This window comes from Pelophylax lessonae (assembly GCF_965119305.1).
Source record: "Pelophylax lessonae genome assembly, chromosome: 10".
NCBI classification, from domain to species: domain Eukaryota; kingdom Metazoa; phylum Chordata; class Amphibia; order Anura; family Ranidae; genus Pelophylax; species Pelophylax lessonae.
In genome coordinates this window covers 176,513,684-176,533,945 of record NC_138777.1, presented here as the reverse complement: position 1 = coordinate 176,533,945, position 20,262 = coordinate 176,513,684, and the positions used below count along the sequence as shown (strand labels likewise).

Here is a 20,262-nt window from a genome sequence, read left to right as displayed (position 1 = left end):
AATCAATGGCTACAGCCACTGATCAGTTGATTTTTCGACAACAGAGGGTACCACAGTCAGAATACACAGTCTCAGCAGGGAGAATTCCTTTAGCCCCTCAATTGTATGGATGGAAGAAGCCATTTGTTTTTTTATAGGTCAGCCATCCAGCTGATTGAAAAAAGACAATAATTTATGGTCACATTGAACCCAGGTATGTTTGCTTTCATCCCTAGTTGTCTGTGCTGAATGTAATAACCAGTGCAGCAAATAAAAATAATTTATAACATATACAGTAGCAGATTGAATTCACAGACTTTGCTCTTATCTCACTATTGTCAATCCTATAACAATAATCAAATCTTATTTTTTTCAGGATATGAACATGCAAACTGCTACAACCTTTGTCTGGTTCTACATGGTAAGGTCTTATGGATTAAGCCAAGTAATTGTAATATTTTTTTAGATATACAGTACATGTGAAAGAGATCAGTTTTGTTTTATATCAATCAATGGAGCTTGGGAACCGCTGTTTTCTTATTGATGGCAGTAAAAAGGTACAGTACTTTGTACTCAAAAGAATGATATGGCAATTCCATACTGATTCATGTGAATTGTGAATTCTAATAGCAGAATTCCATCTTTTAGAAAAAAAAAACAAAAAAAAGGGGTAATAATAATATTATATAACCTGTATTGTAAAAAGCAAAAATATGCATTAATTGTGTTTCTGCATTGGAGCTTGCAAAGGATTTTAATCACAATGAGTGGATTTCAGGTACAGTGTTCTGCCTGTTTTTTTATACACTGTATGTTTTTAATAGTGATAATGTCTGTTGAAAGAAACCATTTTTTTCTGAATGAAATGTATTCATGCAGTGTGTACTATTGTGATTTGCCACAGCTAAGCACATGGTACAGATGGGCTGTGATTGGCCCTGTCTGTGCCATGTGATCACTGTGACCGGAGATCAACACAATAGTACAAAATGGATGGCATGAATGGAAGCCATCCATTATGTTCAATTGTCATGTGATCTGCAGTGATTTGTCACAACTATCACATGATAGCGACAGCAATACTGATCTGGCAGGTGACAGCGCTCACCGGAGTGCAGCCTGTGGGGCATATGAAAGAGCAGTCGACATTTTGGTCTACATTTATAAAGAAATATTATTTATTTGCAAAAGATTAAAACAGAAACAAAGAAAAATTTGTTTTTTTTTTCACAATTTTCGGTCTTTTCTCATTTATTTAGCAAAAACAGTGGTGATTAAAAACCATCAAAAGAAAGCTCTATTTGTGTGAAACAAAATGATAAAAATGTCATATTGTTGCAGTGCTACTGACTTCGCAGTTACCAATCAAATTGTGACAGCGCTGAAAGCTGAAAATTGGCCTGGGCAGGAAAAGGGTAAAAGTGCCCAGTACTGAAGTTGTTAAACCTTTACAATTGGATATCTGTACATAAGTACTGTATTTATAATAGGTGCTTTGTAAAGGGGATTTACAGTTTAGTTGGTCCCCGAGTTGCTTTGGATCCTTTAATATAAGTCCATCCATAACATAGAGGGGCAAAAATCCTGTGTAATAAAATCAGTTAGGATTCTGCCCAGCTTAATTTAATACACAACAAAGTGTATACAGTGCAGGGGTCAGGAGTATAATATACAGTGCAGTGCAGGGATTGGGAGTATAACACACAGGAAATGGTATACAGTGCAGGCTTCAGGGGTATAATTTACAACATAGTGATGTGGTCCAGAGATCTGCAATAGGCCTTACAACACTAGCATATACAGTACAGGGATGAGGAATATCATTTACAATATAGGGGTCAGAAGTAAAACGTTCAATACTGTATATAACACAAACATATACAGTGCAGGGGTCAGAAGTAAAACGTTCAATATATAACATATACAGTGCAGGGGTCAAGAGTAAAACGTTCAATATAGAAAATAGACAGTACAGGGGTCAGGAGTAAAACTTTCAATATATAATATATACAGTGCAGGGGTTAGGAGTTTAATGTACAATTTAGTAAATTCAGGGCAGGGGTCAGAAATATAATGTACAACATAGAGAATGCAGTATAGAGGTCAGAGGTTTAATTTACAATATTGTGAATACAGTATTAGGGTTAGGCAGAATAATGTACAAAATAATGTATACAGTTCAGAGGTTAAAAGTATAATGTACAACATAGTGTATACAGTGCAAGGGTCAGGAGTAAAATGTACAATGAAGTGAATGCTGTACAGGGTTTAGGTGTATAATGTACAGCATAATGAACTCAGTGCAGGGATCCTTAGTATAATGTACAATATAACGATTGTAGTGCAAGGGTCAGGACTATGTAAAATTCAGCACTATGTACAGAGTGCAGTGGCCAGTAATATTAATAATGGTCAGTGACAGAAAATATGCCCTAAAGTTTGTATAAGAAAGTGGAATAATAGACCTCCAAATGCATTTATTAAGTAGACAAACTTTAATGTCCAGCCCCACTTGTAGGTGGGGTGCAGCGTGGTGTGGCAGCAATAATTCACACAGTCAGGTGTAATAGTAGACGTGTATTGAAGCAAAGCAGCAACAGTTCACAACAGCCTGGTGGGAAGACTGCCCAACCAGGTGCACTCATGGTTACAGCAACAGAGTGGGTTTCAGTCAGAGTGACAGCCTTTGTAGAGAGCGGCAGAATGTGGCCTGGCCATCTCGTGCCAATTTGGGAAGATGTTCACAAGAGATGCAACCTTACGCTTTCTCTCTTCAACAGGAACCTTTCCTTACCGCTAGTACTGTCCCTAACAGACAGGGTTCCTTTCCCTACGCTACCCACTTGCATAAAGCCTCCCAAACCTAGGAGGTAAGGCCTTCAAAAGGCTCTGCTTGATGCAAGATGGCTGCCTTAGTCATGTGGGGCAACAGCATCCAACTGGATCGCTTCCCCAGTAACCCAGGAAACCATAGATGAACCATGTTCCTCCTGACTTCCTCTCCATCTGCTGAGCCACTGCAGTTCCTATTTCTTTTTCCTACACTACTCACTTGCATAAAGCGCACCAAACCAGGCAGGCACAGCCTTAAAACGTCTCTGCTTGATCCAAGAAGGCTGCTAGAGTCAGGTGGGGCAACAACATCCAACCGGATTGCTACCTCAGCGACACAGGAAATCATAGAGGAACTATGTTCCTCCTGACTTCCTCTTCAGCTGCAGAGCCGCTGAGGTTGAGCGCCACCTGCAGTGGAGAAAATAAATTGCACCTGCCTATACTTTGCTTTCAGAAGGTTCCTTCTAATTGTTGCTATGTCATGTCCTGTGTGAATAGGATTTCCTCAGTAATAGGAAGTGTAGCTCCAGTCCAGGTTAGGCTGCATCAATGTCGCTAGTGGCTGGGAACCACAAGAGCTGTGTGACAGAAATAAAAGACAAGGCATTGTGCTGTAAACACAATGCCCTGATGCAGTAAGTTAACATAAGTGAATAACAGTAGTAACAGTAAAATATGCACTCACATCTCTGTATCCACCAGTTGATAGTGAGCAGAAGTGTCAGGCTGAATCTAATGAAGACATACCTATACAGTGGTTGGAAATATGAACAAACAATATCCCTCTATTGTGTGTACTTTTCTCAATTGGGATAACTAAGTTTAATTTCTGCTGCTTCATTCCTCTGCTATCAGCATGAATCACTTCTGACATGTTTTTCTGACACAAAGAGAAAAAGGGTGACAGGGGAGGGAACTCCAGCACACAGCTTGGGATTGACAGCCTCAGTTTGGCGGTGTACTGTTTGAAAGAGCCGGAGCCAGCATATAGGTAGCTGCCTTAGGGCGCCATAATAGGGAGGCGGCAAAATCCAAATCAAGTCATCTCCATCCCTCACTGTGTGCAGAGCCCTGCAGTGCACACTTCTCTCAAACAACAAGCTTCCTGCACAATGGTACAGACCTTAGAGCCGGCTCCCCAGAGGACACCACAGACTCATCTCCCAGCCCTCCCGCCACACCAAGATTTTCCCTGGAAAGCCTATGGAGCCGAGGATGCAGCTTCCAATACTGATTGCCATGTCCATGCTGCTGCTACAGGGAGCCCGGTTGGCCATGGAGCCTGGGTGGCTCAGGGGGCAGCTTTCAACATAAATGTAGAGAAAGGTAGTGGTGGTGGGGGATGGGCTAGCAGTACCAGCATGGGGTGGCTGGATTATAGGAGGGGTGGAGGAGTACAGCATTACCAGCATGAGATGGCAGGAGAATGGTGGGGGGGGGGTCTAGCACTACCAGCATGGAGTGGCTGGAGAATGGAGGGGGTACAACAGCACCAGTGTGGGGTGGCATGGAGTGGGGGGGTGGGCTAGGAGTATTGCGACGAGCCAGAACCGCAGGGGCGACACGTGAGGTGCACGGTGGGCCGATGAGAGACAGCAATAATACAGTTCATCGGTTTACTCACGGTTAGCAGAAAGCCTCCCTGGGCTGGTCGCACAGTGAAGAGGAAGACAGCACGAAATCCTCCGGGGCACGCTCTGTGATAGGGAATCGCCAGCCAAGATGGTGGTTGAGGTGCCCGTGATGACAGGGGTGTTTAGAGTGCTTGTGGTGGCTGGGTCCCTTGATGGTATTTGTCGTGACGCCAGTACCGTTAATGGTGGTACAACCAGTTGTAATAGCAATAGTGAAGAATGAGGTAGACAGTGGTAGGATACAACTCAGCATAAACATCCAGAAAGAATACAGTCTCTGGGTAAATAGAGGAATTCTGCTGATCCACTGTTAATAGGCTTTAGTAATTCTGGACTCAGGCTGTGGTGCAGTATAATGCTTACTTGTTTGTGATCCCTTTTGAATCCAGTGACATTGGTGAGCTTGCCAGTGGCTAAGAAATCCTTCACCTTTATTCTCAAAGGTCTTGCTGCCGTTTGGTGGCTTTTACCCTTTGATTTTAGCAGTTCCAATTTGTCCCTTCTCTGGACTGACCTTCACTAACCTCTACATTCTCCTCTGTACATTGACTTCCTGAACTGAACACTGACCACAGATAAACCTGAGCTGGGATAGATATCCCAAAGTGGTGCTAACCCCATCTTGTGGTGGGAAGTATGAAGCACACTTGACCAGCCTATGAACAGGGATTAAACAGGTGTAGCAATGCACATGCAAAATATAGCAATGACAAAGAAATAATACATTTGCAGTTCCCACGTGTCATGAGTGGGATGCTGCATACCCCCATGGTAAAACGTGTGTCGACCTCGACACACTTTTGACTCGATGTTGTGTCTTCCTGTAAGATATAAGAGAAAGGGAAAAGCATGCATGCATAGGAAATAACAACATAACCCCATTCTTGTACTTCTTGTATCTGCAAGTAAAATGGGTTAGGCAAACATATCTCAGGCAACAACGAAATGTGTCAAAAAGGGGGTGTAGTTTTTCCTCTGAAGACTGGTGATATATGGCAAAACCAGAATAGTCCACGATGAGATGCAAAAAGGAAAAACAAAACAAAAATAACATCTCAGGAGGCTCACAGGGTATGAGTCCGTTCCCTGGGCACAGGAAAATGTCAACAGAAGAATATCACGGAGGCTCAGGTACGTGAAAGTCTATCTCCGGGTGCAGGCTTGAACATTGCAAAACAGTAGGTAGGTAGTCCTTTTAAAAAGTCCTTTAAAGGAAATGAACATATCATCACAAGTAAGTCTTCTTCTCACTCTGGAACTTCAGACGATGTAAGGACGCATTCAACGATGAGATGGCAGGGCTGGTAGTTGTCTTCTCGGCTGCTGGTGCAGGAAATCCTTATAACGGACAGGTGGTTGTCCTCTCGTAGTCCTGTCGGATCTTCGTAGCGGCTGAGTTTCTACAGGCCTTGTTTCAAGGGAACTTGGTGTCTCTTGAGCTGTAGTAGACACTTCTTGAGATAGCTCCTCTGGTTGAAGTGCGGTTGTCCTGGCAGGCACTAAGATATTGAGCCATGGTGTAAGGAACCATTGTAAAGGATCAGAGTCTAATAATGCTTTTCCAAAAGACTGTAGTGGATTCTCTGAATCAGATGATTTTGTAGGCTCTGGTTCTATGGATTGTGTTTCCTCTTGGACCGCTTCTTCTTGAAGAGTTTCTTCTTGAGTACTTTCCTTGAGACATAACTTAAGGCGATTGCGATGTACTACACGTGATTTGTTTTCTTTGGTGATCTCATAAGTATGGGTCTCTGGATTGAGAATAGCTGTAATGGTGTAAGGTTCTCTCTCCCATTTGCTATCTAACTTGCTGGTGCGATGGTCGTTTTTTAACCACACGTGGTCACATATTTTGAGAGGTTCTGCTTTGGCAGATTGGTTATAATCTTTTTGTTGCTTTTCATGAGCATGTTCCATGCGATGTTGAACAATTTCTTGTGCATCAATTAAACGTCTTTGGTGCTCACTCACCCAATCAGTCTTTGGTAGAGGGTTGATTGCATCAGGCACTTGTACGCCTAAAGTATGGTCAGCAGGTAGTTTACCTTGTCGGCCAAACATGAGATAGTAAGGTGTATACCCAGTAGAACAGTGAATGGTGTTATTGTAGGTGTACATCAATTGAAGCAATAGAGTAGGCCAATCACTTCTTGTAGCAGGTGGTACTGCTCTTAACATCTCAATTAAAGTTTGATTCATTTTCTCGCAAAGTCCATTCCCTTGGGGGTGGTAGGCTGTGGTCCTGATTTTCTGGCAATTGTGAAGTGTACACAGTTCTTTGAAGAGTTGTGACTCAAAGGCAGATCCCTGATCTGTAAGGATTTTTTCTGGGCATCCATATGGCAATAGGAAATGTTTCCAGAAGGCATTTGCAGTTGTCTTAGCAGTCAAGTCCTTGACAGGTACGGCTACAACAAATTTGGTATAATGATCAATGATGGTCATGGCGTATGTGTAACCTGAGCGACTTGGTTCCAGCTTCACATGGTCAATTGCAACTATTTCTAGCGGTGTTCGGCTTACAATAGGGTGTAAGGGTGCTTTTTGGTCATGTTTTTCATTTCTTCCAACAGCACAGGTGGAACATTCTCGACACCACTGTTCAATGTCTCCTCTCATCCCAATCCAATAGAATCTTCTACGGATGGTAGCTTCTGTCTTCTGCACACCAAAGTGTCCCGATTGGTCATGGTACATTTCAAGAATGATTCTTGCATCTCGGCGTGGTATTAAGATTTGGTATAGACGATCCCAGGTAATTGGGTCTAAAGTTCTTCTTAATAGTAGGCCCTTCTGTAGGAAGAGATGTTTTCTGTGTCTCCAAAGTTTTGACAATTCTGGATCAGCATTTCTTCTGCGAATTATTTCAGGTGTTCTTCTGCTGGTGAAGAAATCTTGCAGTTCTCCCAACACTCTGCTTTCATTTTGCAGCTTGATCCACTTTTCTTTGTCCACTTGGGATCTTGGATCCACTTGTTGTTGAAGGTTAAGGACTTTTCTTCCTTTGATGGTGATAATGTCTTGTTGGGCAAAATTTTTGTAAAAAGCTGGCATTTCTACCTCTTCCCAAACATCTTCCTGTGTAGTAGGGTCTTCTTGGGTAGGCAGACGGGATAATGCATCCGCATTTTCATTTGCTTTTCCTGTTCTGTATTTTATGGTGAAATCGTAGTTAGCTAGGCGTGAGGCCCATCTTTGTTCCAATGCTCCCAACTTAGCGGTATTAAGATGTGCTAGCGGGTTGTTATCTGTGAAGGCCACAAATGGTGTTGCGGCAAGGTAATCTTTAAATTTTTCTGTAACAGCCCACACGAGCGCGAGGAATTCCAATTTGAAGGAACTATAGTTTTGGTCGTTTCTTTCAGTACCTCTAAGAGATCTACTAGCGTAGGAAATAACTCTTTCTTTACCTTCTTGTACTTGCGACAGGACAGCTCCCAGACCTTTCTTACTAGCATCTGTGTAAAGATGAAATGGCTGCTGGTTATCTGGATAGCCTAGGATTGGTGGTTCTGTTAACTTCTTCTTCAGGAGCTGGAAGGCAATTTCTCTTTCTGTGTTCCATTCAACTGGTATTGGAGACTTTTGGTACCTCTTAGGATGTCCTCTCAGAAGTTCTAATATTGGCCCCGCAATTTGGGCAAAATGAGGAATAAAGCGTCTGTAGTATCCTGCGAAACTGAGAAAACTCCTAACTTCTTTCACTGTAGTAGGAGTAGGCCAATTTCGGACTGCGGCTATCTTCTCTGGATCCGGTTTAACACCTTCAGAGCTTACAATATGCCCTAAGTATTTGACTTTTGACTTCAGTAGATAGCACTTAGATGGTTTGACTTTGAGTCCATGTTTAATGAGGACTTGAAAAACTTCAGCCAAATGTTTCAAGTGATCTTCATAAGATTTGGAGTAGATGATGACATCGTCTAAGTACAACAGGACGGTTTCAAAATTTTTGTGTCCTAAACAACGCTCCATTAATCTTTGAAAAGTTCTGGGCGCATTGCAAAATCCAAAAGGCATGCAGTTGAACTCAAATAGGCCCATAGGGGTGGTGCCATTGGTACTTGCCAGTATCCACTGGTTAAATCAAGGGTAGAGAAGTAGGCTGAAGATCCTAAAGCTGTCAAAGATTCCTCTATGCATGGTAAAGGGTAAGCATCCTTGTGGGTGATTTGGTTAATTTTTCTGTAATCCACACAGAATCTGATGTTACCATCCTTTTTACGGACAAGAACTAGAGGTGCAGCCCATGGACTATGGCTGTCTCTAATGACATTGGAGTCCTTCATCTCTTGGATCATTTGCTTTACGGATTGGTACATAGTTGGTGGTATAGGCCGATATCTTTCCTTGATCGGTGGGTGTGAACCTGTAGGGATGGAGTGCTTGATGATATCCACTTCTCCATAGTCTGTGGAATGCTTACTGAAGGCATGGTGAAGCTCCTTCACAATTTTTAGTACTCCCTCAATTTGGTTTGCTGGTGTGGAAGCATCTCCCACATGAAGTTCTTTCCACCAGGATGTGTTTACATTTTGGTCCTGTGGGTTCTGTCTCTTGGTAATTTCTTCTGTGGTAGCTGTAGCCACACTGATGACATCTTGAAAAGTGACTTGGATTAGCTGTGCGATAGGACGGTGTTTTGTTAGTGTTACACTGCTATCACTCAAGTTTAGGAGTCGAATAGGCACTTTACCTTCAGAGACGGTTACTAGGCTTCTTGCAGCTCTAACTAGAGGATAGTCTTCCAAAACAACAGGCTCTACCAGGGCTTGGTAGTCTTGACCTTGAATTCCGACTACAGCTCGGCACCACAAGAGAGTTTCGGTGTTGGGTTTGAGGATCACAGGTTGCTTATCTCGGATGCGGGCACAACAAATTTCTCCTTTTTCGTTGGTGAATCTCTGTTGCGCATTTAGTACACGGATGGTTTGTTGGATCACCTTCTTAGAATCAGGGGAGGCAGTAGGCACTAACTGGTGCAAGGCTTCTAGCATCTCAACATAACAGTTCCTGAGGACATTCATTCCTAGGACTATTGGAGGGTTAGGGTTATTGTCTCTGACTCGTACCACAATAAGGCCCTGTCGAGGAAGTGTAGTTCCTCCTACTTGAATGGTAGGTTCCCAATAACCATGGACTGGTACGGGTTTGCTGTTACTGGCTATGAGACTCAGCCAGGATTCTGGAGGCTGGTTAAGCTGATTTTGATCCCAGTATTTTTCAAAGGCTGCTTGTTGGATGGTGGTGACTTGGGATCCTGTGTCAACTAGGGCAACAAAAGGAACTCCATTTATTTGAAGTGTCACTTCAGGACGGGATCCTACGTATCTTGGCAACCAGTGGGGATCTTCTGGACCTATTGGTTTACCTCCCGAGGGGTGGTCCTTGGCCTCGGGGGTTTCCCGTTTAACTGCCAGCAGGTTGCTTCTGTATGGCCTGGTTTGTGACAGTACGTGCAGATTGGCCGCTTAGGGGTACTAGTGCGGTCAGGGGGGCGTCCGCCAGAATTTCTGGAATAAGTCTCTCTATAATTAGAGGGGAAGAGTCTTCTGGACACAGGTTTCTCATCCTCTAGCATTAATGGTTTCTCCCATTGTTCCAACTTTTGGTGGACTTTCTCCAGACTTTTAGTCAGGAAATGGACTTGCTCAGTCAAGGCGGCAACTGCGTCAGGAACTGGAGCTTGGGTTGCCTGACTGACTATAGGTAAAGACTTTGCAGGGGTAACCAGCTGTGATACAGGCACTTCAACAGATCTAACAGGTTCTGTTGGTGGGCTTTTTCCCAGTATGCTGATAGCTAATTCTTTGAAATCTAAGAAGGTAGCTCTTGGATGTTGGGCGGCTAACATTCTTAGTTGGCTCTTTAGATTATCTGTATTGACGCCTTCAATAAATTGTTCTTTCAGGGTTTTGTCCTGATTCTCTGCCTCACGGGGGTCTACTTGGATAACAGCTCTAAGGGATTCCTGCAAAGATAATGCAAAGTCTCTGAGTGACTCACCAGATTGCTGTTTCTTGCTGAAGAACCTCATCTTGACCTCTGACACGGTCCTGGGTTCAAAGGTGGTGTAAAGACGTTCAAAAATCTGCTCCATGGTCTTTCTCTCTGAGCTCGGCCAAGATTTCACTTCTCTAAGCGCAGCTCCTTCCAATTGCGCAAGAAGAATCTCCATCTGTTGCTCTGAGGATACAGGGTACAATCTGAACACAGCAAGAATTTTTTCTTTAAAGTCCCTTAAAGTATGAATTTCTCCAGAATATCGTGGGAACCAGGGGGCCCCAAAATAATAAGGCATGGTTAAAGGCATTAAGCTTGGTGCTGCAGTGGTTGGTATTGTACTGGGACCGACTGTGGCTGATGCAGGGGGTCCGCCGAGGTCAGGCTGCACGTCATCTTCCTGCACAGACATGGTAACAGCAGGTGAATTCTAGTTAGGTAAGTCAAATGCGTTTTTAGACAATTTTTGTGCGGCGTTGCTATGGGCAACCGCTGTCTTGCGGGTGTATGTCCCTTTAAGAATTTTATTCCAGCTGAATACAATGCTGCAACAAAGTTGATTTTGGGTCTCTGGCAAAGTCCCTGCTATTAGTGCTCCTTATAGTTAGTAGAGGCAGCTGACAGGTTGCGATTACTGCTCGGACAGCAAGCAATGCGATTATTTTCTCTTCTTTTGCTCGCATGCGAAGTCTCGCGACTTCTGGGGCGTGCGCTTGTCACACTCTCCTCCCAGGATTGACACAGCAAAGGTAAGGCGGGCTGGCCGGACAATTTTGCATAAATGGGTGGCATCAAAATTTCCCGCTCTTCAGGGGGTGTCACTAACTTATCCAAAGTGATGATGCAGACATTTTTGAACAAGAAGGTCTCCGGCAGCCATTTTAAGTGAATAGAAACAGTCAATTCATATACAGCAAGCAGTTTTGTTGACACACAAATGTCTGATTTACTCACTTTGGATGCTGCGATTTTTATGCTGATAACTAGGATAACAATTCCATGCGACTTTGAAACAGTTTAAACAGTTCTGTGGCCCCACACAGCATGCAATAAGTAAACAGTCTTTCAATAAAGCAAAGGGGCTTATTCTGCGACAGTCTTTTAGATAAGGTGCAGGGGTTAATATCCTGTTTGTGACGCCAAATTTTTATGCGACGAGCCAGAACCGCAGGGGCGACACGTGAGGTGCACGGTGGGCCGATGAGAGACAGCAATAATACAGTTCATCGGTTTACTCACGGTTAGCAGAAAGCCTCCCTGGGCTGGTCGCACAGTGAAGAGGAAGACAGCACGAAATCCTCCGGGGCACGCTCTGTGATAGGGAATCGCCAGCCAAGATGGTGGTTGAGGTGCCCGTGATGACAGGGGTGTTTAGAGTGCTTGTGGTGGCTGGGTCCCTTGATGGTATTTGTCGTGACGCCAGTACCGTTAATGGTGGTACAACCAGTTGTAATAGCAATAGTGAAGAATGAGGTAGACAGTGGTAGGATACAACTCACAACTTTTACTGTGACTGGTTTTGATTGCAGCATAAACATCCAGATAGAATACAGTCTCTGGGTAAATAGAGGAATTCTACTGATCCACTGTTAATAGGCTTTAGTAATTCTGGACTCAGGCTGTGGTGCAGTATAATGCTTACTTGTTTGTGATCCCTTTTGAATCCAGTGACATTGGTAAGCTTGCCAGTGGCTAAGAAATCCTTCACCTTTATTCTCAAAGGTCTTGCTGCCGTTTGGTGGCTTTTACCCTTTGATTTTAGCAGTTCCAATTTGTCCCTTCTCTGGACTGACCTTCACTAACCTCTACATTCTCCTCTGTACATTGACTTCCTGAACTGAACACTGACCACAGATAAACCTGAGTTGGGATAGATATCCCAAAGTGGTGCTAACCCCATCTTGTGGTGGGAAGTATGAAGCACACTTGACCAGCCTATGAACAGGGATTAAACAGGTGTAGCAATGCACATGCAAAATATAGCAATGACAAAGAAATAATACATTTGCAGTTCCCACGTGTCATGAGTGGGACGCTGCAGTATCAGCATAGGGGCATAGGGTGGCTGAAGGAGGTGGGTTGGCTAGCAGTACAAGGGTGGGGTAGCTCGAGGAGAGGGAGCACAAAAATGCACCTTTGTCTATGTAGAGCAAAATGCTTGCACTGACCCTGTGAAAGGGGGTGTGTCTCTTCCCTCCAATCAGCTCTCAGAGCTCTTCTCACTGAGCTCTGTACCTCAGCAAAGCAAGATCCATTAAGACGTGGAAGAGCGAGTCTGGGGTGGAGGAACTTGTCTGGCCTGACCTCAACCTGATAGACCACTTTTGGGATGAATTTGAGCTAAGACTGCAAGTCTGCCCTTCACGTCCACATCAGTGCCTGACCTCACAAATGCGCTTCCGGAAGAATGGTCAAACATTCCCATAAACACACTCCTAAACCTTGTGGACAGCCTTCCTAGAAGGGTTGAAGCTGTTTTAGCTGCAAAGGGTAGGTCAACTCAATATTGAATCCTATGGACTAAGACTGGGATGCCATTAAAGTTCACGTCTGTGTAAAGGCAGGCGTCCCACTACTTGTTAATATAGTGTAGGTACTGTATGTCTTCATTGAGTTTAGTCTGACACTTCTGCTTGCTATCAGCTGGATACAGAGATTTTCCTGAAAAACGCCTCTATCTTGAGATGTTTGTGAGTGCTAATTTTACCATTACTATTTTTATTCACTTGTGTTTTTTTTTTTTCCATGGTGAAGTGCTCAAACACCAAATGTGAACAAAAAAGTGCACTTAAGGTGTGTCTTAAATAAACTTTTCATAAACGGTTTATTAAACAAAGTACAAAGTTCAACATTAAAAGTAGGTACAGCGTAAAAACAGAGCATCTGTAACAAAAGTAGAAAAGAATGTACATGACACAAATGTATGAGCTACACCAATCGATGAGGCTGAAGCCTGGGGGCATGTACCTGGACATTGTATAACATGAAAAACTGTTAAAACACATAAATCAATGTTAACAGGAGATCAGTAAGCAGACCTAATGTTAGTAATATCTTCAAAACCCCGGAATGAACTAGTCTCTCCCCACCCTATGGCACCCACACCAACCCAGGCAAGAGGGTGCCATGGGAAAGAGGAGCCAGGGTAGGGTTGTCACCCATCCAGGATTCACCTAGGCAGTCTAAATTTTGAATCGTGTGTCCGGGTTTCAGATTGCCTGAAACCCAGACACAATATTCATCATTTATTAAAGTGAAATTATATTCCCACTAGCCGCGCATTAACCCAAAACAAACATATTAAAATATAAATGAATCAGTGTCATAAACATATAACTATGTATAAATGAACAAAAATCCAAAACCGTGCACTGCAATAAATCAAGTAATTAGTGCCAAAAAGTCCACAGTGTAATCCGGGAATTAAGTGATCTTTGGTGTTGGAGTCCCGTGCTGAGTAATGGGTCACCGCATAATCCACCACCGTTGTGAATCCACACCCTTCAGCTAGGCAACTCACCCAATAATAAAGCCCACCATCTTCATGGTTAGGGCCCAGTGCGCATAATAAATCAATGTAGCAAAATCAAGGAATCCTCCTCAGACTGCTCCTGCGTATCACCTCTTCCTTTCTCAGATGTATATGTAAGGAGAAAAAGAGTCCACTAGTGCAATACAGTTTGACCTTTTATTAATTAAAATCAAGCCCAATATAATTGCACTCACATAGTATAAAACAATATTAGCGCATATAGTTATCTAGAGGGTCCGAGGTATTCCTTCAGTCCTTACCACCTCCACGATGGCGCAACGGACCTTCGGAAAGTACCTCCGCTCAACCGATCACTATCTTCCGGTATGCCGTGTAGCCGTGCCCTGACACGTGTTTCGTCATATCCGACTTTGTCAAAGGGGGGTCACTTTGTCAAAGGGGGTCAATAGTCATAATGTACTGTGGCTCTCCAGGGAATCAAGTACCACAAGCGCCGAGTGCACAGAGGTGCGCACGGGCCCCATCTCTATACACTGACAGGAGAGGAGAGAGGGCTTGATTTTCTCTTCCTCCTCCCACCCTTACCCCTCTGTCTGCCCACCCACACTCCCTTACCCAGCATTCTGTGCCTCAGAAAAGCGATGCTTGGGCTTGAAATTTGAAGCCCAGCAACTGGCATATACACTGTGGATGAAAGGTGTTGATACCTGAGCCTCCATCCTCGGGTGAGTGAGCTCACACTCCAATGTCTGTGACTGTAGTCTCCCCTCTCCCTCCCTTCTGCCTCTGAGTGAGTGAGTACACTAAGGTAAGAGGGACTCAGATAGGGCTGCTGATAGAAATCACGGGGCCCCATACAGGCTACCTGACAGGGCCCCCCCCCAAAAAAAAGATATTACAGCTATATTTCGATAAAAATACAATAGAATCATTACTGGCAGACACAAATACAACATAACTCACAGAATTCCTGTTAAATCTAAAAGATGAAACTGGGTTGATAAATACATTTCTGTGTGTGGGGGAGGTGTTGGGGCTCATGCACATGGGTGGTGTGGTTTGAGCCACCTGGAGCTGTATGAACACAGCTGCTGGTCCTAATTCGACAGGCGTGGGGATGCAGGTGTACAGCCCAAACACAGGCAGTGTGCATTGGGGGTCATTCGCCTGCACACTTGTCCAAGTAGGGCTGTGTTCATACAGGCACTGCATCCCCATAGAGTGACAGATGGCTCCAGCCCAAACCCCTCCTTTACACAGCCAGAGAACCTGTGGGCATGAGCCCTTAATTATATTTTTCTAACCTGAAAAACAGATCTCTCCAGCGGTGTGCTGTCACTACTAAGAGGGATTCCATCTTCTGGTCTTCTTTCTGGGTTCTTGGACTCCAGTCTTTGGCCAAACTGCAATGATGTAACTCACACGCATGCGTGTGCATGTCATGGTCGCAGCACAGCTCTCTCAATGGATGGTATTTCATCCATTGAGAGCGCAGTGCACATATGCTGGTGCTATCACTGGCTGCTACCTTTAAAAGATATTTACTGAATCTACATGTAAGTCCTATTATAGGCTAACCTGTAGATACAAGATAAAAAAAATGGAGTTTACTGCTGCCAGATCAGTTAGTAAATGGGTAAATAGAAGGAGTTGATACATGGATGGGGAGGAAACTGGCAGTGAAGGGGAGAAGAAGAAAAGTTGCATAGTTCACCCTCTCCATTTGCTCCTTCCTCCCTGTTGGTTTCTTGTGTTTTGCTCCTGCTTCCACCCCCCCCTTTTTTTTCCCTTTATCTTCCTTCTTTTCCTTCTTCCTCCCCCCTCTCCCTTCTTTTTTTCCCTTTCCTCCCCCCTTCTAACTCCATCTTGCTATGATCCTGGGTGCAAGATAATTTTTTCTAGTGTGGGAGGTCTTCTTTGTTGGTGCTGTAGTGTGTAATTTACTCACGATTTGTTGTATCTAACTTACTTCTGCTGTGTACAAGTTCCTTAATGGCTTTAATTGTCTGTCATAACTATATTTTGTATGTACGCCCTCTTGTTAAATTCTGTACTAGACCATGGATTTTTTTATATTATGCTGTATTGCTTTGTCTGAAATAAAGCACCCGTTTTGTTAAAAAAAAAAAAGTACCAGTGTGATTTTGCTAAAAATGGCCATGATAATAAAGAGGGGTAAATCTTCTGGTGGTCAAGTGGTCAATCAGGATAGATTTGCTGTGTTGTCTATTACCACCAGCAGATGGCACTGCACTCCTAGTAATATCCAGGATATGTGAAGGTATTGAGGGACACTACATTTCTATTCACCAACAGTATCATATCCTGAAATCAAAAATCTAGGCTGGTATAAAAGACAAACAATAATGCAGCTCTGTCTTCATTAATTCATTGTTAAATTTATTTTTTAAATGCAAGCAGTGTGGGTACTTGGTATCATCCTGTGCAGCAGAGTTTAGAGTGGGAGAGGAAAAAGCAGCAAAAAAAAGCAATCAGCTGGGTTTCAGCAATAATTTCCCAACAAGGAGCATAGTGACAGTGAGATCATCGTTCATCATTCTTCTACTTCTCCTTTTGCTGACCAGTCATAGACTGGGGGAGAGACAAAAACCGTAAGTGCTACTTAAAGAGGTTGTAAACTCGTATAAATTTTTTTTTTTTTTTTTACACCCTGCAAAAGAAAGACATAATGAGCTAGTATGCATCGCATATTAGCTCATTATGCAATACTTACCTCAGAACGAGCCCCCGCCGTGCCGCTCACTCACCTCTATGACGGGCGACATGTCTAGTCGCCCGTCTTCCGGGATCGCGGCATCCGGCCATCTGATTGGCCGGAGCCGCGGTGACGTCACTCCCGCGCACGCGCGCGGGAGCCGACAGTCACGGCACGGGGCTCTGAAGGAACGGCACGATCGGCCGTTCCTTCAGAGCGCATGCGCCAGTGACGTCACTGGCGACATGTAAGGTAAATATCTCCTAAACGGTACATGTTTAGGAGATATTTACAGTACCTATAGGTAAGCCTTATCATAGGCTTGCCTATAGGTACAAGTTGTAGAGGAGGGTTTACTTCCTCTTTAACTGCAGCAATGAAAAAATCAGGTCTCGTGCCAGAAAAGACTGTGCTGTTTGTTAGGGCTGTTTAATTCCCAGGACTGAATGAACAGAACTGTAAATCCTTTGCCAGGTAAAACCAATTATATGTGTAACATTGCCCCCTTGAGGGCTGCTGGTTAACGGGTGTTCCTCAGCACTCACCTGACCCTGCAAACAATCCAACCCACCTGACACTCTAGGTTCTGACATGGCAAGTATATTTTCGAAGAGCACACTGACACAATTGAAATAACCTTTTGTTATTTTACTGAAAAGATAGTTATCTAAAGATGAACAGGTACAACTTTGTAATTAATGAGTACACCAATATCAGTCAGTTAAACCCGACCAAACCCTGTAAGATTCAACAGAATGACACTAATATGACTGTGAATAATAACAAAAATCATTGATAACACAATTGAACAGAATCTTGAGCAATGACAGTTAATACTTATGGCACTACTATTACTATGGCGTAGAAAAAGGTCTTAGAAATATACAAAGGATATAATTGGTTCTAACTAATGGAAATTTAAAGTAACTTGAACCTGTCACCTTTAAGGCAAAGCAAATATTAAACCCCTTCTCCTAGCAAGGCCTTGCTAAGTCTTCACCGGCAGTTGGAGCTCTTATCACTGTCCAATGTGATATTTGTAATCCCAAAGAAGTGAAATTTGTAATACTGTCTGCGGTCAGTGTGTTGATGAATAAAGATTATACTTGCGATTAGGATTTCACACAGGCACCCTTCCGTTCTCTGATGTCCACATGTGATGATCCCTTAACACAGGCGATTCACCCTCCCACGCTCCTGCGTCAGGGAGTGATCAATACTCTGCTGCCCCGGTCAGTCGGTTCGGTCTCCGCTCGCTTCCCATTCAGCTCCACTGGATCAGCCACCACCGTGTATTCACTAGCATCCACACGGCTGAGGACGAACTCTGCACTCAGAAAGGGCAAATGTACTAGGCCTCAATCACCAACAGAATCTGTAAGCACCACTCAGGCTGGTCTGCACTCACTGGGTCCCGCAAGAGAGCGTGCACACTGTGTAGCAGATAGGTTTATAGGCTCTCCCATGGTCCTTCACATTCCCAATGCTTTCTGGCAGTACAGTTCCTTCGGCAATCCAGATAACAGTCTGCATCCAGTATCGAACTACATCTCCCACAATCCAGTTCTTCCACTTCCTGTGAAAAGCTGATCTTCCTCTAAAAGCAGCTTTAAAGGGGCACTCTAACAACATCAACAATAAGAGTAAGCACAAATATATATATATATATATATATATATATATATATATATATATATATATATATATATATATACACATTATGGTAGTCCGATCCCGGCTACATATGTATACCATCTGTGTTTATAGCTGTTTTCTTGGAATTCAGTCATAAAAGTTACTACATTTTTTATAATTCTATCATTACAAATTATAATGTGGGGCCAACCTACAACTTAGGTCCTCCTATACTTTTTTTTTACCTGCAACTAAGGCATTAGGGGAACCCATCCAATATCAAATATTTCACATTCTTCTCCAGGCGAGATCAGACTCCACACTCCACACTCCACACTCCACAATCACATCTCAAGTGTTGGCTTGTCTCGTCTCATCTCCACCAAAGCAATTGCTTTGGAATGCTGAACACTGCAATGGAAACTAATCTTCTTTTAAAGAAGAGCTCCAGGCTCCTTCAGAAAAAGCTGTAGCTGCTGACTTTTAATATTAGGACACTTACCTGTCCAGGAATCCATCAGTGTCCTCACCCGCCGCCATCTCCTCTAAGTGAAACCGGCTTACTGCGCATGCGTAAAGTGCACTGTGCTCTGTAAATGGGCTGGCTGTCGGAAAAGGAGGAGGGGGGCCGAACTTCCAGCTAAGTTTGCCGCGGCGAACTCAGCCATTAGTGGGAACAGGTATCTGTCAAAACCAGGTAGTCTCTCCCCCTCCCCCCAAAAGGTGCCAAATGTGACAGCGAGGGAGGGGAGACAGCCTATAGGCACTCTATTGCCCCTTTCAAAATTATAAATGAAGGAGAATGAGTGCATCCTATATATGTTTGGGATTGAATTTAGCAGAGGGCAGAAGCTGGCTGATGTGAAGAGCAAGGCCATGGAGGAATGCCATGACCTAGGATAGAAGGCCTCTATGCTTTGTAACCCTGGGGATGGGGCACTCCTGCTACTGGGCACACAAAGGTACAATGCAAAACCAATTTGAACTGCTGCTTGACAAGTGAAAGAGTGATTGATTGATTGATTGATTGATTGATTGATTGATTCTTTGGACTTATGATGAGAACTGTTACAAAAAAATTGAGTTGAGCTGAGCTTGTGGCTGCTTCATGTGTCTGAACTGGATCCTTAGTACATTTTGCTGCTCTGTATTGCCCTGTTATGCTATGCTAGTCTGTGCATTTCATGAGGTTCCCACATGGAGAAGTAGTATCCCAGTGTAACCAACTGTGTACAAACTTGGTCGGGTCAGGGGATGGTGGTGGATAGGGAAAGGAGAGCCTGTCCTGGAACCATGTGCAAGTCATCAGGCCTGATGCAGTGAGTGACCCCATCAGAAGAACGATGTGAAAGAGATGACCAGGAGTATGGTAAGTGTGTGGACAGGCCACACCTTGTCTGACTTAGATGGAGGTGTGAAGGTGGAAAACAGTACTTAAAGCGATTGTAAACCCCGGGATAAAGAAAACCTGTAAGACAAAGGCATAATGGGCCAGTATGCATCGCATACTAGCGCATTATGAAATACTTACCTTAGAAAAAAGCCTTACAGCGGCGCCCGCACACCGCTGAGACGGCTGACATCTTCCCCTGTGTTTCGTCCGGGTTCGCGGGCTCTGGCGCGGGAGCCGCCATTTATGGCATGGGCTCTGAAGGACTAGCACGGTAAGCCGGACCTTCAGAGCACATGCACCGATGATGCCACTGTGCAAGTTTAGGAGATATTCACAGTACCTACAGGTAAGCCTCATTATAGGCTTACCTGCAGGTAAAAGTAAAAAATAATACATTACTTCCACTTTAAAGATCTCTGGACAATGGGCGTGGCTAATGTTAGGCCTGAGCGAGACCTATTACAGAAAGAGATCTCAACACATAAAATTCTTGAGCCATATTAAGAGTCAACATCTCACTGCAATCACTACTGTGAGGGATTAGCTCGGTGGTAGGCGTGGATGACCCCTTTGG

At 43.8% G+C, this 20,262-nt stretch overlaps 1 protein-coding gene across 1 annotated transcript in view; it reads left to right on the top strand.

Annotated features, from left to right (window-relative positions):
* Window positions 1-20,262, top strand: part of LOC309565617 (5-hydroxytryptamine receptor 3A-like) — a gene marked incomplete at both ends in the record, with an annotated part of 73,421 nt that overhangs the window by 18,876 nt on the left and 34,283 nt on the right. Inside the window, one exon of the mRNA XM_082270572.1 lies at window positions 356-400. Within this exon, the coding sequence (XP_082126698.1) occupies window positions 356-400 (45 nt within the window). The remainder of the gene's footprint in view (window positions 1-355; window positions 401-20,262) is intronic.